Source organism: Lonchura striata, chromosome 1 (genome assembly GCF_046129695.1).
Source record: "Lonchura striata isolate bLonStr1 chromosome 1, bLonStr1.mat, whole genome shotgun sequence".
NCBI lineage: Eukaryota > Metazoa > Chordata > Aves > Passeriformes > Estrildidae > Lonchura > Lonchura striata.
In genome coordinates, this window is record NC_134603.1 from 137,032,906 (window position 1) to 137,060,566 (window position 27,661).

General features: G+C 38.5%; 1 protein-coding gene across 4 annotated transcripts in view; it reads left to right on the forward strand.

The window, feature by feature from the left end:
* Positions 1–27,661, forward strand: part of CACNB2 (calcium voltage-gated channel auxiliary subunit beta 2) — a 245,716-nt gene that overhangs the window by 8,769 nt on the left and 209,286 nt on the right. For all 4 annotated transcript variants that reach the window (XM_021540992.3, XM_021540996.3, XM_021540993.3 and 1 more), the window contains exon 2: positions 1,765–1,857. In XM_021540992.3, coding sequence (XP_021396667.1) covers positions 1,765–1,857 — 93 coding nt within the window. The remainder of the gene's footprint in view (positions 1–1,764; positions 1,858–27,661) is intronic.

The following is a 27,661-nucleotide window of genomic DNA, read 5'->3' on the forward strand; positions in this document are numbered from 1 at the left end:
CGGGTTCTGGTAGAACTGTCTATTATAACTGGAAAATATTTTTTATAATTTGCTTGTAATGGTGGTTCCAATCAAGCTATTACTCTTACTGGCCTAGAAAGACCTTTTCATTACCAAGAAGTTCTTCAGTCATAAAATATTCCTTTTAGAAATGCAATCATGTAAAACTATTCCTGATTGAAATTTAATTTTATATTTTGAGACCTGCTGGGTTACAGTCCTAGACTCATTAGAAAGTCCCATTTTTACCAGCATGATCTTCAACATGCTGATTTTTGTATAGTTCTGCCCTAACCAGCATGTGTAGAATCAATTTGGGTGCCTTTCAGAAATTTATTACGTGGCTGTTTTGCAGTTTTGAAAAAACCATATGAGCTTGGCAAAATACCTTTCCCATAAATATGTTTTTTGGGTAATACAACATTGCTTTTGTTGCAGGTCATTGTTAGGTTAGTGAGATAACAGATGCTATTTTTGCTGAGGGTGAGTGTCCAGCTGACAGAACTACTGCTCTTTGAGTCATCCTTTCTAAAAGATTGGTGTATTAGATTTCATCTAATGCTCTAAACTCACCAGAATCAACACAGCTACAGTCTGAGGTTGTTCTCTTGCATCTGGTGGGGGCAAGGTACCTGAATTTGTCAAATGATCTGTAGTTAGCAGTGGCTATCTGTCGTCCTCCTCAGATAGTCTTAGACTGCAAAATATTTAATCACACTTACGTATGTGTTGCTGCTAAGAACAGCACTCAGATTTTGAAGACATGATGTTAAAAATCTGCCTGTATGAGATTTTAAGTGTTTCAGCCTGCACTGGAGCCCACTCTTCCCTACCATGAGAGCCACTAAGCCCACGCCCAAAACTCTGCAGGTTGCAGAGCCCAGAGGTGGTGTCATGGCAGAGTTTACAGTCTACACAGTTTAGGCTCCCTCACACTGAAATAAATGGTTGCAAACAATAGAGTTGAACTATTTTTTTTTTCCCCTTGTAATTTAATGTAAAAATATTTATTGATGATCCATGTTTAATGCACAAAAACTGGCTTTTTGTGGGCACATGTATACATTTGCTTTGTTTCTAAACCATGATTTTCTGTATTTCTAAACCATAGTTTTAAAGTTTTTTTTTTCAGCCAATCATAGCTTTCTCCATGTCTCTTTAAATTCCTAGTAGATAAAAGCAGATAAAAGGTGCCTTGCTTTTTAGTAGCGTATTACCCCTTGCCCAGTTACGCATATAGTCCTTTTATTATTGTTATACTGCATTTACTTTCTTGAAGTTATGGTAAAAAAACTATTATTGTAAAATCTCCCTCAGTTGTAAGATTGTATCAACAAGTTGTTTGTCACTTCTTGCTGTTTAATGTTCCCTCAGCTGACTTGGCTCATAGCTGTGATGTACTGGAGACTGCTCCAGTACATCCTTTCCTGCTTTGTTTATTTAAACTAGCTGCACAACAAACTGTACTTTTTAATCACTGTGACTTAAGTAAATAATGCTACATCTGTGTGAGTGTATAAATATGATTCTGAACACAAATGTGAAAAAACCCCAACAACAGCAAAACATTTAGGGCTCAATTGACCACGCCTGGTGAGCACTTGCACATACATCCCATCAGTTGCTTTCTGAATATGTACTTATTGATTGGCACAAAGCTGATAATCTGAATCCCTGCTAGCCAAGGAGACACTCGTGCAACACAAACTAATGCTATAATGCTGTTTCTCTAATATTTTTTTTTTTTTTTTTTTTTTTAAACAGTCTTACGGTAAAGGGGCAAGAAGAAAAAACCGATTTAAAGGATCAGATGGGAGTACATCTTCTGACACTACCTCCAACAGTTTTGTACGCCAGGTATGGGTTTTCAGCTTCTGGAAGAGTGGATGGCTTGCTGGTGTAAATGTTCAAAATATAATTTTTAATTTATTTTTTGTAAGTTGTCAACTCAGACTGATGCTGTAGTCTGAGAAATAGCAGAAGTCTCTTCTGGCACAAAGAAAAATATTTGGTTGCTATTGTTTTGATCTTGGCATAAAAATACTTTTTCATTTCTCATTCCTTTCCATGTATAGTAGTTACCCTTATTTTTGTTACTCTAATGCTATCAGGTGATTAAAGCTGGAGGAGGAGTCAGAGTCTGATGGAAGTGCCTACAGTGGCAACATTTGGAAGAAAGAATCAAAACCCTACCAGTCTTCAGGGTTTTCCTGCTTAAAATAGTGCTGCATGAGGCAGTGTTAACCTAGATGCTTTCCTCCCACATCCCAGTGTTATTTTAAGGCATGAGTTGGAGGGGAAATCCTTGGCAGCATCTGTCCCCCATTGCACTGATACTGGAAAGAGCCTGTAGAAGATGGGGCAGGGCTGTAGGCTCCTGTGCCCTGGTGTCTGTGTGTCTACTTCAAAGGGAGAGATCCTGGTGGAACCTCTGGGGATCCCAGAGCAGTGTGGGTGCTTGCAGGACAGCTCATTCTGACCAGCAGAGGGTGGCTGGAAGTGTATCCAGAGCCCAGGATGACTCTGGTGCTGCTGAGACTGTGCTCTTGAGGATGGAGGGTGTGTGTCAATGTGTGGTTGACATCTTGGAGAGCAGAAATGGTACCCAGAGCACCACAGGGCCTGAGCCTGTGCAGTCTGAAACACAATTCTTCAGGCCCAGCTGATTCAAGCCATGGTATCTTCAATGCAGACTTTGCCATCTTTTTCAGAGAGGTTCTGGAATTTGGGAACTTTCATAGCAGAATTTTGCAGGGAGGGGTTACATAAGCAGGTATTGCACCTCCTTCTCTACTGGCTTGTTTTGAATGTTCCTTCATCCCAAATAATTTAATGACTCCATTGATGTTGCATTGATTGTATCAGTACAAATCTTCTGTTTACAAAATTCTTCGACTGTCCTGCTGTGATTGTGTTGGTAGGTTTTGTGGTGGGCTGTGGATCTGATAAAGTCAGACCCTTATTACATTTCAGTGTCTGTTGGACATAGATATAAAATATTAATTGATAACGGGAGTTTTCAGTGGCAGTCAACTATATCAAGGTGGAAGCCCTGGATCAAGTAAATTACTTGTTTGGGACATTTTGTCTGTCTTAAAATATTGTGAGTCTAAGTAGTGTTTGAGAGTAGAAACAGGTTCTCCCAGTTCCAAGGAATCTTTGTAAGGAATTCTGTGTTGCTGTTTTCCTTAGCTCCTTGTGGATGTTCAGTTCAGTCTGGAACATTTTTAGCAGAGTATGAGTGTTTATTTTACACCAGCTGAACATGCTTCTTTGCCTTTCTTGTTTACCTAAATGAAATCTGAAGTTGGCCTGAAGTATCTTCTCTTGCTCCTCGTGTCATGGTGAGGAGCAGGGCAAAGAGGATCCACAAAGAGAAGGATTATTGTCTCTACAGAGTATGAGGCATAATTTATCAAATCTCCAGAACTACCACAGGAAGCAGGACTGGTGAGCTGTAGACTAAGTGTGTCTATATCTTTCGGAGGGCTTTAAAGGGAGTGCGACTTCAAGTGCAGATTTTTAGAGAAGAGATTTATATATTTCTGTGAATTAAAATTTAGTAGTTACTCAAGTGATGTAATACAAATGACTGAAAGATGAGTAGGCTTCTGTGAAAAAGTAGAGATTTCATAGACTGCTAAAGCAAAACTCAGCTTTGAAACTGTATTGTCACTGAATATAATAAAGGGATGTTAATGGATAAATTAATGAATAAATATGTTATGTGAAATTGTCCAGAGTAAATTTTTTAAAAATCCCCACAAAACATTCCTACCAAGCAATGTACAGGCAGAGCCGTTCAAGCTGTAGCAGATATATGAGAGAAAGAAATGCTTCTTCACAGTTGCTGCTGAGATGTTTATGTCAGAGCTTGGATTCCATCTTGAGCAGGCTCTCCTGCTCTGATTCTTATCCTGGGACAGCTTGGATTCTCTTGCACTAAGGAAGAATTGCCACCAACATGACCAGGGTGCCCAGTGTTCTGGATATTAACTGAATAGGGGCAGAGTTTTCTGTTGGCTCAGCTGCTGTGCCCTTCCCAGAAACTCTCTTGGTATGCATATTGTTTATCTCCAGCTATCTTGCAGGATATTTTACATGGTATAAATGAACATACTTGTTTTGCAATAGCCATTTATTTGCAGGAAAAAACAGAAATCCATTAACTTTGTGTTTTTCCAGGATGGATGAAAATTGCAGAAAAGCAGGGCAAACAAATGTATTTAAGCCCTACAGAACCAATTATGTACAATTAATTTCCTGTTATTTTATTTTAGTGCTGTATTAAAACCAAGAAATAAGTTTTTGCTTAAAAATGAATTTGTGGAGTTGTTTAATGGGTGCTTTGATCTACACATAGGATACACACAACCTATTCCAGCAATGCTTACGATGCCTATAGCTGCCTTTTGTTTCTCCAACCTCCTTTCCTTCCCTTGGTTCCTGTTTCCTTGCCCGTTTACTTCTTAACTTCTCCTGCAACTTTTATGTATATCTCTACAAGTACTTCCCTCTGCACTGAAGAAGGAATCCTGGGTTTATCCTGAACATTTATCACAAGGATCTGTCTGCATTCCACATAAAGATGAAAGAATGTTTTCAAGGTGCTTTTGTGTCATAATTAGCTGGCCTAGCCTTAAGCTAGGGGAGCTGTGAGGGGTGTGCAGGTTCTTGTCATAAGCATGGATGGAAAGTGGCAGTTCCTAACACAGAAATATATTGTGGCTGGATAAAAGAAGACAAATACATCTAGTCCTAGGGAAGTGTTATGCACATGGAAAGCAATTGAGGTATTTGGCAAGTGCAAGGATATAGGATTCAGTCTTTTGAATCCACAGTCTTGCTGGGCATTTAAGTTAAAGCTGCTGCAGGAGGGAGGGACTTCATGTTTATTGCTGACATTGATAAATTTTATTGTCTGGGTTTTAGTATATCCTTAAGGACATATGCCCCTCTTCCTCTAATATATATACTAGGCAACTTTCCTGCTATGCATACAACATGCTACAGTAATAAAAGTAGTGCCAACTTTGTACTCTCCTTCAAATGAAACTAAGTAACATTCAAATTGCTTGAAAACTCCTGCTGTTGTATAAGAAGAATGAAATGTGGTCTGCAAAGCCCTGTGTGCAATGATCTTTTCCATTTAAATCTGTTTTGTGGAGTGCTGAAATAGAGCAGAGCAATCTATCCAGTATTGTTTCTGATATGTATAAAAGAAACTGGAGCAAGAGCATCTGTATGTAATATACAAATTAAACCCCCATTCTTTTCAGTCCAGTTAGAGCTCCTTTGTGCTGTGAATTTTGTGTATTGATATAGATTTTTATTATAATTTTTACTTGTGACACTATAATACATATGGGATTTTAGGGGAATGTTTGGATCACATTCTATTTGTTTGTTACAGAAAAAATATTTGTTTAGTTTTGTCACCAATATGTTATTGATGATATTTGAGCTTAAAAAAATAACAACGATTTGGCCTTCTTTTTATTTGCTAGCAGCTACTGCTTGTCTTTTCAATAGCAGGAGAGGGAAATTTTTCCCTCTCTGTTTTCTTGTGAAGTTGTATTGGCAATTAAGCTATGTATTTGGAAAGCAGAAGCATTGTTGCACACCAATCACCTCCTAACCGAATGTAATAATGTCTTTAGGGAACTAAAGGACATTGTGTTATATAGTTTTCATCATCTTTTTTGAGCTTTGGAGTGATAAGCAGCTTGTTCTTAGGGTTAGTTATGAAAGACTGAATTGGATTTGAGCTCTAGTTGTTGCCATTTTGACTGATGCTTGGTAATGATTTTGTTCCCAAGGGTTTCTTCAAAATACAGATCAGACAAAATTTTTTGCACACAACACTATGGCACTTCCCAGGAACATTATTTTAAGCAAAGTGCATGTTCTGATAGCATTAAATGTTTTTTGGTTGTGCTTCTGGACCCGTCTTTGTCAAGGTTTTATTTTAAGTCGTAATGATTAATCAGAGAGGCAGGCTAAGTTGTTGGGATTTTTATGTATTGCAAAGGAAGATTAGATTGTGAAATAGGCTGTTGTCTACGGACTGGCTTACAGAAATATTTAAGGTTTTACAAATCTGGGTTTTTTTTCCCTTTAAATATTGGCTTGATGCCTGTCGTACTGTGTTCACTCAAAAACACAGCTATAAATAATTATGTAGCGAATTCATTATTCTTTTGCTTTCCTCTAAGGACTTTTGCCTGGCTGTGTAATTACCTATTGAATTTTATGAATGGTAAAACTAAGATTTGCTTTAAAAACCAATTTGAAAATATTGACTTAGTTTTGCTCATAAACATGCCTCTTAATCTCAGTTTCACCAGAGAACTGGGCCGTGTCAGAAATGTATTCCTCTTGTTTTAATTGCCTTTTTCCTTACAGATGTAGAGCTTAGCTTTGATTTTTTAATTTTTTTTCCTTTTTGTGAGGGGAAGAGCTTATGTATTCAGCTCATAGATGCAGCCTGCCAGTGAGGCTATGCATTTACAGGCTGAGCCACAAAGAGCTGGTGTAGAGTGGGCACAGATACTAGCTTTGGTCCTCATGCCCAGTACTAACAAGCTCAGGCTGAAAACCTGCCTGTATTTAACCTGCTAGCACTATTCCTACTTCTTGAAGGCTATATGAGAACAAGATTTTGGATGTCCAGAAAATCTATATCATTAATTACAAATAGGGCTCATTTGCCAATTAATATATTCTTACATCCTTTCCGTGCCTCAAATTTTGAGACATGTTTTGCTTGTAGAGAGAAAAAGGAGCTTTGCAGACTTGCCATTAGCTTTTACCATTAAAAAAAATGAGGTATGTGAGGCACTTTTAGAGGTATTGTGCAAATACTAATTGTAATACATAAAAATATATACCTGCTGCTCAGCTTAATTTTCTCATCTCCTATTTCTGATGCAAATGTACAGGGTTGCTTTGTTAGATTTTTTTCTAGTCTCTTTTTGCAGATTTCACTGAAAGCCACAGCAGTGATGCTTGTGGCCTGTGCTTGCTATTGTGGTTGCATTGAAGCCTTACCCAAGTGATAAATTCTAGAAAGTCTGCTTATTTCAGACACATTGAAACTGTTATTTCATGGGGAATTGATACAATTGTGGTGTCCTATGTTTTTCACCATAAATTGTAAGTTATTGAAAGAAATGCAGGCACTTGGACAAAGCCAACTTACAGTGAGGTTGGCAGGAGGAGTTATGATGTCTGTACTGCTCTGTTCTTCTGGTGATAGTGGGAGCAACCAAACTTTCCTCTGAAAGCCACTGTGTGACTTCAAATCCTGGGCAGGCAGTGTAGTTTCAGGGTGACCTGCTGTTTATATTGAGCCATGTGAATCAGTTCTTAGTCAAATCCACTGAGACTGCCAGTGTTGTGATACTACTCTAGGAGTAGTACTGGCATGGGAAAGCAACTGTTTTTTATGTACTGCTTGTTGAAGTTTATGAAGTATACCAAGTTCACAGCAGGGTGAAGAACTTAGAGCAGTGCAGGTATTCATAAGAATATGTCAGTTCAGCTGTTGATGCAGAGTTTCATTTACGGCTCATAAATGAATAAGTAAATTGTTCTCAGTTCCTCAGTTGTGGTGAAAAGCAGTTGGAGGGGGAGTGGGAGGAGGACAGCTTTTAGAAGAGGCCTGGGTTTGGGAGCATGGGGCTGGAGGAAGGGAGGGAGGAGAAAGGGACTTTCCCTTCTGATGGCACTTGTGGAGCTGCAGGCATGGGGGGAAAAAAATCACATTAGGCTCATTGAGCTATAGATTTCCTCAGCTGTAGTAAGAGTTTGAAAAGTCTCCTTTTTTGGCCTGGAGAGAATAGAACAGATGCCCCTATAAAGCATGGGATTTTGGCAAGCATGACTGGAGGGGAGATGGCTGAGAAAAAGCTGTCAGAAAGGAAGTTCATTTGTGGACTTCAATTCTTTCATGGGCCCTTTTTTGCCTCAAATGGTTTCTAAGAATAGAAGTCAAAATGTTTCCATGTGTTTAAAAAAAAACCCTCTAACCAAAACAAACAGGCAAAATATGTTAATGTTCTTCTTACACGTCCGTTTATGCAGGGTAAAAGAAAATTACTGGGGGGAAACAACTAAATGTAATTCTTTATAAAACCAGAAGGGTAGGAGCTTTCTTTATAGCCTTGAATGGGTGTACATGTTTGATGTTACTCTGCATGCAGCTTAAGTCAACACATCCTTTTCCAAGCAGCAGTGGAAATTTTGAAGGTGGGGCTCATACCTGATGTCTGAGATGATTGCCAGCATTGCTTTGGAGCTTGATAAGATGATGGATGGGTGTTGAGAGGTATCTGAGAGGTCTGCTGTGAGAGAACAAGGGAGGTGCAAGCTCTGAAGGGGGGTGAGTGGCATCCCTGGGAGGAGGGTGGCCTCCCCTGGCCTTTTCCCACTTTGGCAGTATTTTTACAATCTGCTACTGGCTAGTTCCTAATGCCAATAAAGATGACTGTAAAAGATGTTTTAATTTTGTTAAACTACTTGTTGCAGTAACCAGCTTTTTCATCAGTATTTCTGAATCAATTCCATTTAAAACTCCTAATCCTGTCCCTAATATCCCAGTTAGATCCCTTTTTATTTTGCTCCTGAGGTGTATTTGTCTTTGTAACCACACTGTCTGGCCCTCAAAGGACGTCTTTAGGAAAGAGGTGCAGGCTGGCTGGATTTTTGAGATGTTAATTTGCATTAGCAATTCAACACATTTGAGAGACCACTCTGGATTGAACAACAGCTGTTGTTGACCCATATTTCTTAGTATGTATAGGCCTATTTCATATATTTGAGGTTCAAGTATATTTTGGGTCTGAGCTGCTTGAGTATTGGTATGAGTTATATGTGGTTTTATCAACTGGCTGTTGAACCTCCTTCTTTGGCATTCCTATTGCTGCTGGCTGTGTGCTTCTCTGCTTCTGTAAGGGAAAGGAGGAATGGGGCTTTCCACTTGCTCAGTGTTTGCCACAACCATCACTCAATCAAGTTTGGCAGCATCAGATCCATGATTTTGTAGTGGGGCCTTCAGAAGTGTGACAGCACCCGTGTGTGGCTGAGCCAGGGGGTTCCTGCAGGTCACAGAGGAGGGGAGGAGGAAGAGGTGAAGGATTTTTAGTAAAGATACAGTTGGAGACTCTTCTATCATAGTGAATGGCATATGGAATGAGCAGATAGCCAAAACTGGGTTAGGCTTAAGCCTTTGGTCTTTGGCCAAATATCTTTATAGATGCTGATTGCTCTCTGACTGTCTCCATCTTTCAGCTTTGTTCTAATCAGAGTGCGCTTGCTAGAGGAACATCTCAAAAGCCTTACAGCTGTGCTGGGAACCTCCTTGCCTGTATTTACTGCTCCCTTTTGTGGGCTATAGCAGGAGCTCCAAGGAAAAGCTATGCACTTGTAAGCAGTTAAGATCAAAATTAGGAATAGGATTGAATGAGAATCAAATGTTTTGTTATATTTTGTCCCCTGCTTCTCCAAGAAAATTCAGTGTGGTTTCTAGTTCTTGTGTGCAGTATTGTCTATAAATTTATGGTGAGATGCAAAGTTTATTGTATGCTATCATAGATGTCTTACAGTAAGTACAGACATACATAATATCTGCAATGGAAGAAGGTTTCTGATGCATATATTTAATTATAGTGAATGCAGAGACTGTAAAATGTTTTATGAAGATAAATGCAGTATTTTTACAATTCTTACTTATGGGCCTATCTAGTTGGATTTTTTTTTTTTTAACAAAGCCTTAAAAAATGGGGTTCTTTTTAGAAATAACATGTTTTAAGTCACTTGCAAAATTCAGTTTATAATTATATTTAAATGCATCATAAATGATTGCTTAGTTATTGAAGCGGTTTTTTTTAATCTTCAGTATTGCATTGATTTTCAGGGTTTGCATTTACGCTGTGTGGTTTTGATTGGGAACAAACACTTAACACAAGGGAACAGTTTGATCTTCTGTAAAGAAAATGCCATCTTCTGCTCCAAAATGCAGGCAAATTCATAGGAAAATAACTGCTGTTTAGCCAATGTGCAGCAAGCTGCTTCAGTTTCTCTCTGTTGTGAAGATGAGCTGCTCCCAGTTGCTGGCAGGGCTCAGGGAGTAAAGAAAGATCCTTTGCAATTAGCTGGGGGAATTTACTGGATCTTTTGTCTTTCACAATACTCCACCAGTATGTTCCTGCTTCAACTCAGGAGTGCTTAGTTTCATCTCTCACTAAATAGATACAGTGCAAAATATACATGCCATTTCTGTTCAGTTAGTCACAAAATTGCCAGTTTTATGGGCAGTTCCAGCAGAGAGCTGTCTTCTCTTGGGCTATGTGTTTAGACAGTATTTCCAGTTCTGATTATATGTTCCTGTATACTTGAATGTTGCTTTTCTCATGTGATCTCACTCAGACTTTGCTGGAATACTAGGTTCATTAAAAATATTTATGCTCCAATACTTTTAAAATTAATTGTAAATCTTTTCAAGAATTTAAGTTTGTTTTTTTTTTCTGGTAGTCATATTATAGAGTGACATCCATGTGAGCACAATTTAGTGAGTGTTGTTTCCACTGATGGTCACATAATATTTTAGTTCTTGAATATGACTGGCTTGGAAAAGAGCAGGGCCTTAAGTAAACCTAGGTGTATAAAAACACTTCCTTAAAATCTGATATTGTAGAATATATGAATTATTTTTTCTCTGCCAAAGGAAGTAAGTAATTAAAAATACTCTTGAGATGTGCAGTATTAATTCTAAGCACCATATAAACCTGGTAGTCCCCTATGTGTTAAATGGTTTTAATCAGATCGTTTACTGATAGGATAATCAGGTCTTGGATAGGAAAGAGAAGTAATTCCTATAAGCAGGTGGGGAGTTAAAAGAGGGGATGAAGTCAAAAAGGAGAAATATAATTATACGTGCATTTGATATTCTTCCTCCTATTGTCTCTACGGGTGTTTCCAAATTTTCATTTGCTTTGGAGATTGAACCTGGGGAGTCTATTGCAGGATGAAAGATAGCCTTCCTTTTATGCCAAACTACCTTTAATTGCTATGCCTTTTTTGTTAGAAATATAGCTTTAAGCCAGGGTTGAGCAGATGGCTCTCAGAAGTGTCCTTATCAGAGCCCACTTTTGCAAGGACTGAGCTGAAGGCAGGCATCATTGCTTCTGTAGAAACAGTGAAGCATTGCTAGTTGGGTTTATTTTTCCTACAAATGGAGGAAATTATAGCATATGTTCAGTAATCTCCCCTTGCTACTTTTCTAAAAATGTGTTATTGCATGTGAAGTTCTCTGAAAAACCAATCACTTTGTCCAACTGCTTTGACCTTATTTATTTTTTAGGAATCCTTTTGAAAACAGTAATGTGTCAAGGAAATGTTTGTTTATAATAAGGAAAGATTAAAGACTGTTTCAGCCTTGTCCTTGAAATAATTGCTGAGAAAATTGCCAGAGTTAGTAATAGAGTTTAATGAGAAGTTGGTTAGTTTTAAACATCTCTTTCCAAGATTAGCTACAATTTGTCCATCATCTGACATTTAAACTGAAATGGGAAAAGGATGCTTTCCTAAGCTGCTTGTATTGTTAAATAAAATGCTGAAATAATATGTTAAAGTAAAATTTCCCATGCTTAGGAGAAATTATGTTTACTCAAACTCCAATAAACAGTTTGAAGATATTAAAGGTTAAAATATGTAAAGTCTTCATGTTCCTGTTATTATCTGAGAAAAGTGTACAGTATTAAAATGCTATTACAGACATTGAAAATAACTGAAAGCACAACAATAGATTTAAACAATTATGTTGTTAACTATACTTTGAAATCTGAATGTAGAAAATTAATCAACACTTTACACAATAAAAAAGTGTGATGATAAAATATGGTATTGAGATAAAGCCTTGGAATTAGATGACACAGCCAAGTAAAAGAGAGACAGCATCATTTTGAGGCCCAAGAAGCAGTGATTCACTGGCAATAGTCTGGAGGAATTGGCAGTGTGCCGTGTGTTTTTTTAAAGGAAATAACTTGAAGATTGAAGATTTTTTCTAGTCTTACTGATTAAATGCTCATAAACAAGAGCTACTTAGAAAGATAGTTGATTTTTTTGCACAATTCTCAGCCTCCATATGATATTTATTTATTTTAGAAAGATTCCTGGCTGTTTGAAGCATATAGGAGTATCACATTTTATCTTTCTTGCAAATTTTTCCTACTCAGAGTTCACAATTAAGTAAGTTCACAACTTAATTAGGTCCTGTAATATGCTTAAAAGTCAATGTGGTAAAATCCTGTTTAGCACAGCATTTGGGATTTCATCTGGTATTTGTTCTATCAAATCTGCTTTCTACTGTGGCAAAGTCCATTGCATCAGCCTAGAGCTCAGTTCTTACACTGAGAACACCCTTTGGTCTCCTCTGACATGTGATGTCACGCTCTCTTTGTTATCCTATACCCTGTATTTTCTCTTAAAGCAGGGTCAGCTAAACCCTTTTTGGAAGGGTAAATGGAGCCCCAAACCACTGGAAGATGTTTATTTTTGATACTATATCTCCTGATGTAACTGTAGCTATGGTTGTTTGATTGTTGATGTGGCAGAGCGCTTGTGGGTTGCTTACATTTAGCTAGGAGTTACTATTTGCCAGGGGAAATGAAGAGATTAAATAATAATGAAAACCACTGTTCCAGTGTTTGCTTCATTAAATAAAAGTGAGAAGGTTCATCCATGGGAACAAGCATACATTGCTACAATTCTGGGAGATGTGTGCATCATTTCTCCTTTTATCAGTGCTGCAAAACAAAGGCCCCAGCCCCAGTTCTGAAGGGAGTCTTTGCTGATGGTTCTCTTGGGGTTGCTCTGAAATGAATCTCCTTCTACTGTGCTTCTGACTAAAGACTGCAGCATGTTGGTTAGAAGGTGGCATTGATCTTTTCTGTTTTTCTAATTTTTGTGCTGGAAAGTAGTAAGCTGTTTAGACTTGCCAGCGCTGTTGATTCTGCAGCCTGTTTGCACGTAAAGACCTTGGCCAGATGAAATTATTATCTCTGCTGTTTCCATGACAGTTTTAATTTTCCCCCATTGGAAAATCTGTAGTCAGTTAGCTTAAAATACTGGATCAATTTACGCATCCAATAAGAAGAGTTCTTGATTTAGACATTGAATGACCTCCTCTTAGTGCCTGAACATTTGGTAGATGGACTTGAGGGAAATCCTATTCCTAGATTGTAAAAAATTGAAACAGAAAGTTTCTAGGCAGACTTTCTTGGCAGGATACATAAGATTTTATTTTTCACGTTAGGAAAGTTCACTATATTTATAAGACCGTCATTATTCATGTTTTTTCAGAACACATGCTTGAAGTCAAGCAGCCACAATTTACAGTTAATCTGGCAAACATTTACCTCTGCTTACTCTGAGTACCACTCTGGGATTTTTTCTCTGCTACCTCTTTATAAGGGTGTTTGAAAGGTCTTACCAATGTGGTACTGCCAGCTGTGGAACAGGACCTTAGCTTGTTCTTAGTTATGGATTTCCCTTTCAAGTCTGCTTAACTTTATATGCATAACTGAATTTTTCTGTGAAAGTGGTATTTTAGGGGTCATTCAAGAGTTGAAAATCCAGTTTCCCTTCTATTTCCAGGAAGGCAGGATCTGACTGAAAATGCATCATTGTTTTATTACATAATTTATCCTAAACCAGAACAGTATGAAAATCTGACATGTGTATAAAACCCACCTCTGCCAACTTCAAAAGTGCTTTTCATTATTTTGCACTTGTTTGGCAGGAATGTTGTCAGCCACGGGGGCAAGGAAGGCACCCTGAGACAAGCGGGTGAGCTGCTGGAGAGCCATTTGCCAATTGCAGCTCCCAAACTGTGCTTGTGCTGCTTTGCTGGGCCAGTGAGGCTGCCAGGCTGCTCAGCTGGTGGCCAGGGGGCATTTGATGCTTTGTCCCAGCAGCTCCAGGTGTCCTCTCCAGCCCCAAGTGGGGTTGCTCGAGTGCTGCTTTGGGTCAATGCTGCATGCTGTTTCAGAGGACTGTAGGAATTGTCCTGTGGGTTTTTGCTATACACAGGACAGCCCCTGGCTGAAGAGTGTGGTTGAAGTCCTTATCGTGCCAAAAGTCATCAAACTTGAATGCCGTGGTCCCTCTGGTTTTGCCCACACTATGGGAAGCCCCGGGTTGGCAGCACACCCTGTGTGCAGCATGGCAAGAAGAGATGCACGTGAACACCATTGCCTTTTTCCTCACCCCTGCATTGTAGTTTCCCTGGAAGGGAAGCAGTTTGCAAGGAGGTCCAACCTACTGTGTGTTCCAGAAGTTTCTGAGTTTGGGCAATGGCTGGACCATTTTCTCCCTGTGACTGCTGGACTTTCTCCCACACACTCACACCTCTATTGTTGACGTGGGTCCCCCCAGGTGCTAACAGGAGATTTCAAATCCTGTTTCCAAATAATGTTTTGACAAAAAATGCATTGGAAATCATCAGCAGGTGTTAAGATAGATCAGGAATCAGACAGAGATGGAAGTGAAATGTGTCAGCACAGAGAAGAACTCCCAGCCTTCATAAGCAGAAAACCCAGAATACCAGGTTAAACAAAAGGAAATTATCCCACTGTGCTTACAAACATTTTACAGGGCCCATTTGCTGTATGGAATATTCTAGGGATTTTGGAATAGAACCGATTTATCAGATTGCTAGCAGTCTGTTGTTTGTTAGGTCTCTAGGCACCATAAATGAGGGTGACTGAGGCATTTGGCTAAATGTTGTTTGCTCCTTATATGGTATATCATTGCCATTTAAGAGAGTATCTATTAATTACTATCCACTGTGCAAACTTGTCTGTTTTTTCATGAGAAGATAGGGTACAGTTTGAACTATTCTATTTTAGAATCCTATTTTCCTTGGTTTTATCCTGTTTTTCTTAGGAGGAAAGGAGAACCTGGTACATTGTCTCCGTTGCTTGGCTCCTTTTGCTTGCCTCCAGTGGATGCTGTTGGCATTAGGCAGGGAGGAAAGTACTTTTTGAGCTCATCTGAGCTAGCAACATTCTGCTGTGTGCTTGATGGTTATGGAGACAGACAATCTCTTCCAGAAGTTTTGTATTGCCTAAATTAGTCTTGTGCTCTGGAATACTCTCCAGAAGAAGGAACGATAGTCCCACTGAGTGAGGGGGAACATCAGGGAAACAGCTTTTGTTTTTTTTTTTTTAGCTGCCTGTGCTTGGTTGCCGTGAATAATCACTTTTGCTCATACCTGTGTCTGATGCTCAGGCTTTCTTCTTGGTTGATGTTTCTGGAGCTGTTTAGCACCTGTTTAGCAATTGAGCACACATTCAGCACACATTGCTGTAGTGTTTTCTGTGCCTATACATCTTATTTCAATGGAAACCTTTTGCATCTGTTCTAAGCATGTGTTCTGATACCTGTGGAGTGTAGAATACAGCAGCACAAGCACATAAGCTGTTTTTAATTGTATTGCTGTTCTGGATTTAGGAGTGACTCATTGCTTTGGAGACTGAGTTGATAAAAAATTTGCACATCTCATTAATCTAATACTGTAATTCCTGAGAAACATTACACTGAAAAAGCCCATTGTTCAGATGGTGCATGGTAACTTTTACTCTATGGAATAGTACTATGGTCTTCATGAAACAATCCTATGTGTAATTTTCTAGCAAATAAAAATAGAACACAAGAACTTCTTTACAGAAACCTAAAAATGATGCCTTGGAGCTCAGACCTCAGGGAGAATTGGAACAAAAGTTTTAAGAGGCTTCAATTTCATTCTGTTAGTCATATGATTTATTGTCATTAATATCAACCTTGAAGCTTTTCTGAACAGTGACATTTTTCTTTCTTTTTCAATATAAATCTAGTAGATTGATGACAACCACCTGATTGACCAAGAGATTGGTTTTAAAACTAGTTTAAAGCTCTTGTTCTGTGTAATGGTGGTCCATAAAGGGATAGAATAATAAATAAAAAAGGAAAACCTTATATATCTTTGCTCCCCTTTAGTTTTATGATTCTCATTTAGACAAAAATTTTAATGCAGAACATAGCTAACTGAGCTACTTTTAAAAATTTTAGAACTAAATTGATTATCTTTTTGTTTCACTATTTGTTTTTACATTGTCTTGGAATATAGTGTTTCATGCCTTCCCTGCTTCCCTCCCCCTCCCAAAAAGCCCAACCCCAAAAGAATTAATGAAGGGTCCCTACAACCCATTTTTACATATAAAAAGTTTTGAAAGTGAGGAGAAATTTAGGATAATATTTGATGTGGCAAACAATCATTCCCAATATTAATTTTAATGGAATGCGTGGATTGTAGGAATGACAAGCAAAACATAGGAAGCAAAAACAGTGGAGAGAGCTCTGGAAAACACTTGATCATAGTCAATCTTCAACCTCTCACTTCAAAGATAGTAACATTAGGTCAGTTTTGGGCCTGCTTCCTGGGATCTGCACAGCCCAATTCCACATGAGCTTGAGGAGCTCCTGTCTGGAGCACTTGGTGCTATAGTCTGGTTGAGATGTGAGGGCATAGGTTGGACTTGATGAACTAAGAGGTCTCTTCCAACCTCATTATTCTGTGATTCTGTGGAGCAAAAGCTTGGTGTTTGCTGTAACATCCTTCAGGATAAATGCCAGAGTTTGCAGCCTTTTTGTATCTTCTGAGAGTAATATTTTTGGTGTAGTAAAGTTGCTATGGTAATATACTAAGAACAAAAATTCTGAATGTGGTTAAATGTATGGACAGTTCTTAACTTAAGCCACACTCCCTGGTTGTAATTTTTAATGCTGTAAGAAGACAGCAAGATGAATTGCACATGTGAGTGCAACTGAGCTTTGGGATTTTTTTTATCCATAGGATGTGTGCAGGTGTGTACTTCCTTTATTTCCTTTTTGTCTGGAGGACATAAAAGTAGTTTTCTTGCCCTGAAGACTTGTGGGAAGACTGGTGGGCACCTGATGTGTGAATTTAACCTATGTTTTCCAAAGGGTAATGGTCCATGACTCTCAGTGATTACTTATTTTTTGGCTCACGTAAACGACATCTGCTCTGTTCAACATCGTGTGCATTCCAGGGACTTCCTTTTTATTGCAAGAACAAACTAGGCACAGAAACTCCAATTTAAGAAATATTTCTTTAACTTCCTATAATTTGAGGTTTTGACCTCCAGTTTAGTTTGGAGAGTATACCTACATGCAATTCAGTCTAGTAGGTGGTGTTTTGACATGTTTTGGTTCAAGATAGAGAAATATAAATGAGTAAGTGAAGAACAGGTAAATTATATGAACCTGTAATTGTGGGAGAATATTGCATAGACTGCAAGATTTTGTATTTTTGAGTGTGACTTTACTTGATGCACACTTAAGAGACACAAGTGAGAGTGGCTGTCTCTTGGAGGAATGGTTCTTGCCCTCTTGAAGCAGAGGCAGCTGATGCCTTGCAGTGACCAGTGTTGAGTTCTGCATGGGCTGCGAGCAGCTGTCCTGTTACATTCAGGGGATGTAGAGGCACTTGTTTGTAAGCCAATACATCCTACTCTTAATCTTTCTTTTTGAGCCCTGCTTTGTTTCCTAGTACGTTAGGCCATTGGTGTTTGATTTTTTTTTTTTTTATCCTATGAGTTAAAATCTACCTACTTTGTTAAGAACAGTAGTAAAAGAAGCATCCATCATTTACTGAAGAAAATCTATAGTTGTAGCATTGAAGGTTTTCATTGTAATTTTTTACATATATGTTTATTCAAAACATTGGGAAATAAAAATTCTATTTGCCCTACTAGTGCTTTCCAGCAATTCTACATCTAAGCTTTACATGTTGCTCCACAGTTGCTGTGCTTCAGGTCTTTCCCTTACTGCCTCCCCATCACATTGTGCCATCCATCTGTTTCTTTAGCTGATAACACAGCTAGTCACAAAACATTGATCAAATTGATGACACTGAGTAGTGTATTTAGTATATCTTTAATTCTGGAGGCATGCCTTTTTTCTATTCCTTGTACAGAGCTTATGCTAGTTCTTTATTTGTTTTACCTGTGGAATAGCCTGGACTTTCTACCCTGATCTAAAGATGCTGGCTGCTACGCTAGATTACTAAAAGCTTGTGAAAATGAAACTTATTTCATTTTTATTCTTGCTTTTTTGGGAGTTGTAGATACACAAACTGGTTCTGGTCATGATGCTTTTAAATTTATAGCTTTGTTTTGGCTTGACAAGAAAGGAAAGCAAACTCTAAAGAAAATAAAATGCTCTCTTCTCTGGGATCAAGATGCATTACATACAATATATTATGCAGATATCTGTGCATTGTTTTCTAAATTATGTGTGTTTATTTCCAAAACTAAGCAAAATTGAACTGTAATGGAATAAAATAATGAAACGATGAGGTGTTTTAAGTTTTCTCATTAATGTCAAAAGTTAACATGCTAGTTATCTGTTTTTAGATATGAAAGTGATTGCCAAAAGTGTGTTTTGATACCACTGTTATTATGAGACCAAGTAGCATTTTTTCTTTTTATTTTCCATGTAGTTTTCTCTGAGTAATCTAAAATAATTATCTTACTGTCCTTAATATTTTAGATACAGATACTGAGATATATATCTGTCTGGACAATTTGTGAAAGTCAATGTGTATGTTATCCTGAAAAAATAATAATGTACTGACTAAAACTGATAGCTTGTTGTTTCATTTGCATGCTAAGCAATTAAATAAAAAATTGTTTTACTATTAGTCTGCATGCATTGTTTAATAAGCTACCAGGTACTACCTCTTCTGAATAATCCTGCAGGAAAATAGTTGAGCAGTATTAGCGATATTACTAATATGATTGTAATTACTGATTGATTACTAATGATTGTAACAATTATCAAGTTGCCATAATACTTTCATAATGAAACCTCATTTATGTAACTTGAATTTTTTGTACATATACTTTTACTTTAAGAGTTGTGGCAAAAAGGTAATTTTCTTTTTTCTAAAAAGGAAGTAAACAAATATGTTTTTATTACAATTCTGTTAGTTCAGAAAAATGCTAATTAAACACATTAAATTGACTGAAGATGTAGACAGGTTTGCTCTTTGCTTTACCATGTGTCCTTTCCATTCAGCTTTTCTAATACTACATATTTGGTTACCTGCATTCAATAGGTAATATTCTTATCAGAAGCTTGTATCATCTTCTACTTAAACTGGATTAATCTAGTTAGTAAATTCCTACCACAGTATGCAGTGTTTGGTGTACCACTAAATGGAGTTCCGACTGTGCAACTCTCCTTCTTCATGCTGCTTGAGCTTTGAGCCTGAGAGCTCCAGCAGTGTTGTGAGTCCCACCACACTGGTCACAGTTTGAAGTGTTTCATAAAATCATATGATAGTTTGGGTTGAAAGGGACCTTTGAAAGTCATCTAGTGCTATTCCAATAGACAGGGACATCTTCAACTGGATCAGGTTGCTTAGAGTCATGTCCAACCTGGCCTTGAATGTTTCCTGGTGTGGGGCATCTACCACCTCTCTGGGCAACTTCTTCCACTGCCCACATCATAAAAGTGTCTTCCTTGCATCTAGTCTAGTCTGAGATTAAGTTTTCTTCCATCTCCTCTCTGTGTTCTTGAGAATACTTGCACAGTGGTAGAAATTCCTTTCCATGCCTGTTCCTGTCCTCATTTTGGAGTTACTTTGAGATCTAGGGATGATTACTGGAAGCCTCAAAAAGACTCCTTGGACCACACTAGTATCAATGAACTAAAGCTCAGTAATCCTGAGTAATTTGTGTCAGTTTTGGCTCTCTCACCCTTACAATTCCTAGAGCTCTCTTCTCAGAGGACCCTCTGTGCTATCTTTTGACCGTAAGTCACTTCTACGCTAATTCTTTCACGTAAAATTAAATCTGTTCTTTAATAGATGGAGCTCACGAGCAGAGTAAGATTGCTCAAAGTGAGGATTTTACAATAGGACTGTTTTTAAGCAGATGTATTTCTTGTTCCATTCCCTGGCTGGGAGCAGGGTTCAGGTGTCTGTAACCATTCCCTGCCAGAGCCGATGTTATCATTGCCAGGTTCCCGCTGCAAGGAGCGCTCTGTCCTGCTCCACACCAGGGGGGTGATGGAATCTGCTCTTGGAGGGGAGACAGGGGGCCCAACACTGGACAAACTGCAGGAATCAAATACTTCAGATGTTCTAGAGGACACTTTAAATCTTAGACCCGAGCATGAGCTGGAAACAACTGCTGTGGAAGAAATCCAAGACCTTAAACCCGAGGATTTGCAGCAATCTGCTCTTCCGGAAGCAACTCAGAACACTAAACCTGGGACTGGACAGGTACAACAAAGGGATAACTGTTGATTAAAGTCTGGGGCATTTTTACAGTTGCAGTAATGTATTTGTTAGCAATTATAATGTATTAGTAATGTATTTTGTTAGCAATTATGTTTTTCAGTTGTACTTGAGAAGGCTTGCTTGGGTTTTATGGATTCAGCCTGTTATTTCTAGAGGTTGTAACTGTCAAGCCCCTGAAAGGTGGTGCATATCATGGGAACTCTTTTTGCTTTAATTAGGCAAAAGATTATGTATGCCACTGCCATCTTCAGGGGGGTTGAGTGGAATGAGAGTATCTGTTGCAAGCTGACCTACATAGCCAACTTAGAGGTGTAATGCTGAGCACTATCTGTAATGGATAAATTGCAGCTATCCTAATATGAGAAGAACTTTTGTGAGCAGTTGAAATTACTGGCCTCAGTTGAGAGTGAGGCTAGAAATGTAATTGTTCCTATCTGTGGTATTTTTAGTGTTGGTTCCTCTGCAGAAAATTGCATTCTACTTTGATATCACAGTTCATGGATAAACATGAATATTGAGGGCTTCAAGTAGAGCAGGTGTAAAATAGGTTTTCTTCATTGGAACAAACTTAAAATATTTTTCAGTGTTGCTCCAAACAAGTGAAGAAAAGATCTCAGGAATGGAAGACAGACTTTGATGGCTGGTCCTGGTGATCTGACCTTTCACTGCAACACACACCCTTGCTCTTCTGTGCTGCAAGAAGCAAATGAACAAAATGCGGGACTGAGTTCTTGCCCAGAAATTTTCTCATCTTAATGTTTCTCTATAAAATTTGCCATTTGTATGAACTGTCCAGCTCCTAGTGCAGCAGGTATTTGAAATATCTCTTAAAGAACCAAGTGGTTCTTAAAGAACCAAATCAGTAGTCCAGATCTACCAGAAGCTGGATCTCAGCCTGCTATCTACATCCTGAATGGGTGTCTTTCTGTTTCTTAAATACTTGTTTTGTGATAAGTGCTTTGAGTTTTTCTAGTCTGAGGTTTTAACCAGCAGTCCTATCTTGAACTTGAGAAGTCTCTCCCAAAGAAACTTTTATTAAAAATATCAAATTGTTGCTAAAAGTCTAGCTAACAGATTCCCTGCTTTTATTGGCAATATTGTTCTTTTGAAAAACCCTTAAATCAAGAAATATTAGGAAGAATTCCTTGTTAGACTGAAAAGATGATTTTTTTTTCTGGATGCAAGAATAGTTAATAATGCAACAAGAAAATTATCAAGTGTCTCACAACAATTCACAAATCTGAAAACCATTTTTTACAGAGTGCCTTGACTCTGCTGGAAAATATGAGCTTCTGATATTGAGGATTTTCTTCTTTCTTGATGAAGATTTGAGTCTTAGGGCAAAGGGTCGATGTGAGATGGTTGTCACCTTAACCAGTGTGACCTGCTGTTGCAGTTGATAGCAATGCAGTTGCATGCAGCTGCTCTCTTGCTCCCCCAGCAGTGGGACTGGGAAAGGAGTCAGAAGGGTAAAAGGTAAAAAACTTGTGAGTTGAGGTAAAAAATGTTTTATAGGAAAAGAAAAAGCAAAATCCACACACACAAGCAAAGCAAAAAAGGAATGAATTCACCGATTCCCATGGGCAGGCAGGTGTTCAGCCATCTCCAGGAGAGCAGGGCCCCATCACGTGTAATGGGGACTTGGGAAAACAAACACTATCACTCCAAATGCCCTCCCCACTTCTTCCCCACCCCCCACCCTTCCTCCTTCTTCCCCAAACTTTATACACTGAGCATGATTTAATAGGGTCTGGAATATCCCTTGGGTCACTTTGGGCCACCTGTCCCAGCTATCTTTCCTTGAACCTTCCCTGCACCCTCATCTCCCTTGCCACTCTGGTGTATGAAAAGCAGAAAAGGCCTTGGCTCTGTGTATGTTCTGCTCGAAAACAAAAGCATCTCTATATTATCAACCCTGTGTTCAGCACAAATCCAAAATACAGCCCACAGCAGACACTGTGAAGGAAATCAACTCTACCCCAGTTGAAACCAGCAGGTATGCAAAAACTCGGGTAATAAAATTTTGAAGAAAAAATGCTTCTGAAACAGAGCTTTTATTCTACTTCTAAAAATGATTTCTTGGTATGAACAGATTAAACCTTAGCCTTTAATAATTGCTTTTCCTATTTGTCAAATAACTTGCTTATTTACTAAATGAAAAAAATTAAGTGTGAGGGAATTCTGAAGTTGCACTTTAACAGTGCAACTTTTATATCTCTTTATCCAGGTAGCATTCAGTGTTGCTGAATATAAGATATCATTGATTAATGAGTAGTTATAATAATGTGTCCTACATTCTTGAGGCTGGTTTTTAGTGCCAAATTAAGAGGAAATCGGTCCCACTGTGCATCTTCAAATATGGAGTCACGGAAAGGCAAGTTTATTTTCAAAACTTTAAGATGTAATCTTGGCATAGTTTATTACTTTTCTTTGATGCTTCTGAATATACATTTTCAGAACATAGGTGTACAGCTCTGTGAAAGCACCACTTTGGCACTTTCTTTGTTTAATAGCTGGGAACAGTTCTTGCCGTTTACTTCTGTAATGTTTCCTGAGTTCTTTTTGCTGTTGCTGACTTCATGTGCGGAACCTCATGTGTTTCAGGGTTGTATGTGTACATGACCCTTTCAAAATGAAGCAATTAATCATGTTGATAGAGCTGAAAAATTCTTGGCGAATATACAGGAGTTCTTTTCTTATATTCAGAAGGTCTTCTTATTGTTTTTAAAACTCAGCTAAAGTACCCAATATTCTTTAATCTCTCTGAACATGTAGTTTATCTAAAAAAAAGATGGAATTCATTAAAAAATATGTTCTCTGTTAGGAAATTTCTTCATCTTAATGCTTTGAACAAGATATAAATAAGTTTAGAATTATTTCCATTAGTGTTTTGATGTGAAGTAAATGAAAGCAATAAACCATTTATGAAGAAATAAAGAAAGCTATTGTTAGTAAGGATACAAGATGCTAAATCAATGCTTTTAAAAATATTTCTGCCTTTTTAGGACTGTCAAGAGGCAAACTTTCAGTGTATTCTGGACACTAAGCACTTGCATTATATAATGATGTGTGTGTAGTTCTTGAACTTTTAAAATAATGTTTAGTTTATGAACTTTTCAACTTGAGATACAGCAGATTCTGCCTGGTGACAGAAAGTAAACAGAAGTTAGAACCTGCAGCTTCATTAGATGCCTAGACTAAATACAGTTTGTTTTCTAACAAAGCAGGATGAATGCTATTCATTCCCCAGCCTTTATATTCAGGGACTTCTGGTAGATTTATGGATCTTGAGTGTCTTTTTCTTTCTGTTTCTTTGTCTCCCTTCTTCCTTTTCATTTCTGGCATCATTTCTTATGACTCAGATATTCCACTATTCTCTCTTTAAAGTGCCAGTAGTGCTTGCAATAAATGCCAGTGTAATGGACTAGGAAATTCTGGTTCCTTTTCTCCAGAAACAATCCAGGCTAGGCAGTGGCCAGCCCAACATCATCATACAGGTGTAAAAGCCACCATTTCTTACCAGTCTTAGCCTATGAATGGGGAATCCTTAGTGGTAAATAACTGCCCCTGATAATAGCAGAATTATGTTCTGCTAGGGGAGCCCAGCCTGAATGGGGCACAGGAGAAGATAGATTGTTTCTGATATGGTTTCCTATAGTGTGCATGTGCTTAATTAAGAACAAGTGAAATACTCAGCCAAGTATTTGGGTTTTATTACTGTCAAGGTACTCTTCTGCATAGTCTCTTGTGGTTTCCCATTCTGCACTGTTTGCTCTGCTCCTTTTCTCCATGAGAATAACTTCATTTATTTCTCCAGGTCAGTCTAACAGATCTCACCTAAAGAAACTAAGCTGGATTCAGATGGGTTCCTTGACATAATCTATGCATTTATACCACAGTTTCTGCTGTTGATGCTTTCTTTGGATGGAATCAGGAAGCATCCCTAAAAGGACCTGGAATCTGCAACATTGGCTCATTCCCAACATTTGTTATATCATGCCTTCTTCGGGGAGTGCAGCTGTGTGTCATATTCACATATATTCAGAATACATTATGAATGGATGTTGCTCTTTCCTAAAGAATGTGCAGCTCTTGTTTGTGATCAGGAGCAATTTAGATTGATAATACACTTGTAGGAATTAGTAGTGGTGGATATGCATCTGCAGCAGTCTGTTTTGTTTTCACTCTACTTAGTAGCATCTTGTCAAAATTTGCAATTCCCTTAGGGGGATTTGTGTACAAACTTTGAATCATACGTGAATTTATTTACAGGTCAAACTGCCTAATGCTTTGTGAGTTTTCCATTAATTGTTTTAATTGTAAATCCAAAGCCAAAAATCACCACAGTTTTCTTCTAGTCTGGATTAATGATTATCACTCCTACTGATTGTAACAGGGTTCACCTGAACATGGATAATGTCTTGTATAATTGGAACCAGTGTTATTTACTGTCTTCATCAATGGCTGATTAAGGGATTGAGTGAACCCTCAGGAAGTCTGCCAGTAACACCAAGCTGAGTGGTGCAGCTGACACACCTGAAGGACAGGATGCCATCCAGAGGGACCTGGACAAGCTCAAGAAGTGCCCCATGGGAATCTTATGAGTTTTAACAAGATCAAGTACAAGGTGCTTTACCTGGGTTTGGGCAATCTCCAGTATCAACACAGGCTGGGGATGAAGAGATCAAGAGCAACCCTGCTCAGAAGGACTTGGAGTGTTGGTGTCATGAAAGGTGGGACATGACCCAGCTGTGTTCATTCACAGCCCAGAAAGCCAAACATGTCCTGGGCTGCCCCAAAAGCAATGTGAGCAGTAGTTCGAGAGGGATTCTGCCACCACTCCGTAATTCCTTGCTCTGAGGGTGGTGAGGCCCTGACATAGGTTGCCCAGAGAATCTGTGGTTGCCCCATCCCTGTAAGTGTCCAAGGCCAGGTTGGATAGGGCTCTGAGCAACTTGGTCTAGTGGGAAGGGTCCCTGGCTATAGCAGGGGAGTGGGAACTAGATGACCTCTAAGGCCCCTTGCAGCCCAGGCCATCCTATGGTTTCATTGTGAGTGGCACCCGAGTGAGTCCTGCTTTATAAATGTATCATCCTGAATCTCAAGCCAGTGACAGGAAACGATTTGGCTCCTCAAGCTGGCCTGCAGTTTATTACTTTACATATCTGAACCTGAGGTAAGCCACTAGTTTTGAAGGCAATGTTCCATCAGGAAACAGCTGCTTCTTACAAGCTGTCCCTGCCATGGTCAGTAAGAGGTGGTGTTAAAGGAGGTGAAGCAAAGCCCTCCACAGTCACAGTCTACCAAGGCCAATGTGAAACCTGTGTGAGCAGCTGGAGAATTATGAATCATTGCTCATAATGAGGAGCCATAATTCAGGCAAATATAAGTGGTGACTCAGGGGACACTGAATTGTGAAATGGAGAACAGCAGATTAGTTTCAGAGAGGCCAAGCAACCTCCCTTCAGCAAACCAAGGAGTGGAAAATGGCACATTAAATGCCAAATGATCCAAAACACAAACTCAAGTTATATGCAGGATTTCAGATGCTAGATGAAAATCAGAAGGTTTCATAAATCAAGATTTTAGGAGGAGAAGAAACCATGAGGTTGAGATTAGTTTACAAAAAGCTTTTTTTGAAATCAGAGCATTGTGAATCAGGTTATTTATCCTGTCTCCAGTTACATTATTTAGACCTTGCATTATCTGAATTACTTAAGCACACCAAAATTGTTTTGTTGCACTTCAGTATTTATGTGGTTAATGATGATCACCAAAATTTATTCTCTTAATGTTAATGTTAAAAATCCCCTTTTGGTGCCCTCTCTTCATTCTTTTAAAGCTGTGCCATTTAAATTTGTTCTTAATGACTGTCCAAAATGCTGTTAGTCTCACCCAATTTGTCTAGATTCAGTTTCTAATCCTTTAATTTTGTTTTGACATTTTCTCTTAGATTAAAGACCTGCTTACTGTTATAAGCCCTTCCTGCTCCAGCTTAGGTTTAATTCTTGTTCAAGTCACCTCTTTAACTTTCTTACTGCAATAAACAGATTCAACTGCCTTAACATGCCTGAAGTAATTTTTCTGGCATTCCTCTAAAATTTTACAGTTTTCATCAACAGCCTAAAAGATGCATGGATGTTTGTCCTGGACACATTATCACTTAGTCTTGCTAATAACCATAACACCACCTACTTGCTCTCTTTACGTTTCTTTGTAGGTTCAAAATCATGTTGACCTTCTAAGCTACACACCCGCTTAGAAATAGTCTTTCTGTGAAAGCAGTATTGTTCATGATCCTTTCTAGTTTGCTCCTTTCCAAACTATTCAAGGATTACCTAGTTCCCATTAAAATAGATTTCTATGCTTGGCTTAAATTAATTTAGTCAGGTCAAGTTTCCATGTAATTGTGTCATCTCCAATGCTGATTGCATCCTAGATTTTTCAGATTAACCTACCAGTGAAGTGACCACTTTTCTGCAAAATCATTGTCTATTCCATCAAATTTGGCAGTGCAGTGGAGATCTTAAAAATGTTAATTTTATGCTGAATTTGTGAAAAACAGAGGAGGTTCTGGGAAGCAGGCAGAAGGGTTGGTTCCACAGTGCAGATGGGTGAAATCTGACTTTTGCCCTATCTTTATGGCAGTGGTGACATGGTCAGTGGATGTGAAGCTTGTCACGGGGCAACAAGCACGTGTGTAAGTTCAAGACATCTGCTGTCACCTGAAGCGGGGTAGAATAGAGGTAGGAGAGGACACTGGGGTAAGCAGGGAGCACTGGGTACTGCCCAGAATAGGAATCTGGTGCATGAAGAAGCTTAGGGAATCTGGGACTGGCTAATGCAAAGGCTGGGATGTGGAAATGCCCAGGGGCTGAGACAGACCATTGTAGGCTTTCCTGGTTTAGGCTGCCATTAGCTGCACTGAACTAATGTGAACTCATTTACCATCCTTGTGTTTGCATATTAAATATGTCATGGGTCTAGGCTACATATATAAAGTAAAATATAGTTGTTTGGACTTTGCTTTTTTTTGTCAATTTTTTTTGTCAGTGTACTAAAACACACAAATATGGAAAAATATTTTTGTTTAAATTAAGAAAATCATTGTAAAATCCTATTTTTTTTCCCAATGAAAAATTCTAGCAGGAGATAGTCACAGCTAGAATCACCAAGCAAATATATTAGAACAGCAGAAGAAATCTGCTATTGTGTTGCTTTGGGTACCATATGACAGAACTGGTTAGAGTGCTGTTTGAGAGTTAAACCTATATTTTCAAAGATAAATCCTAC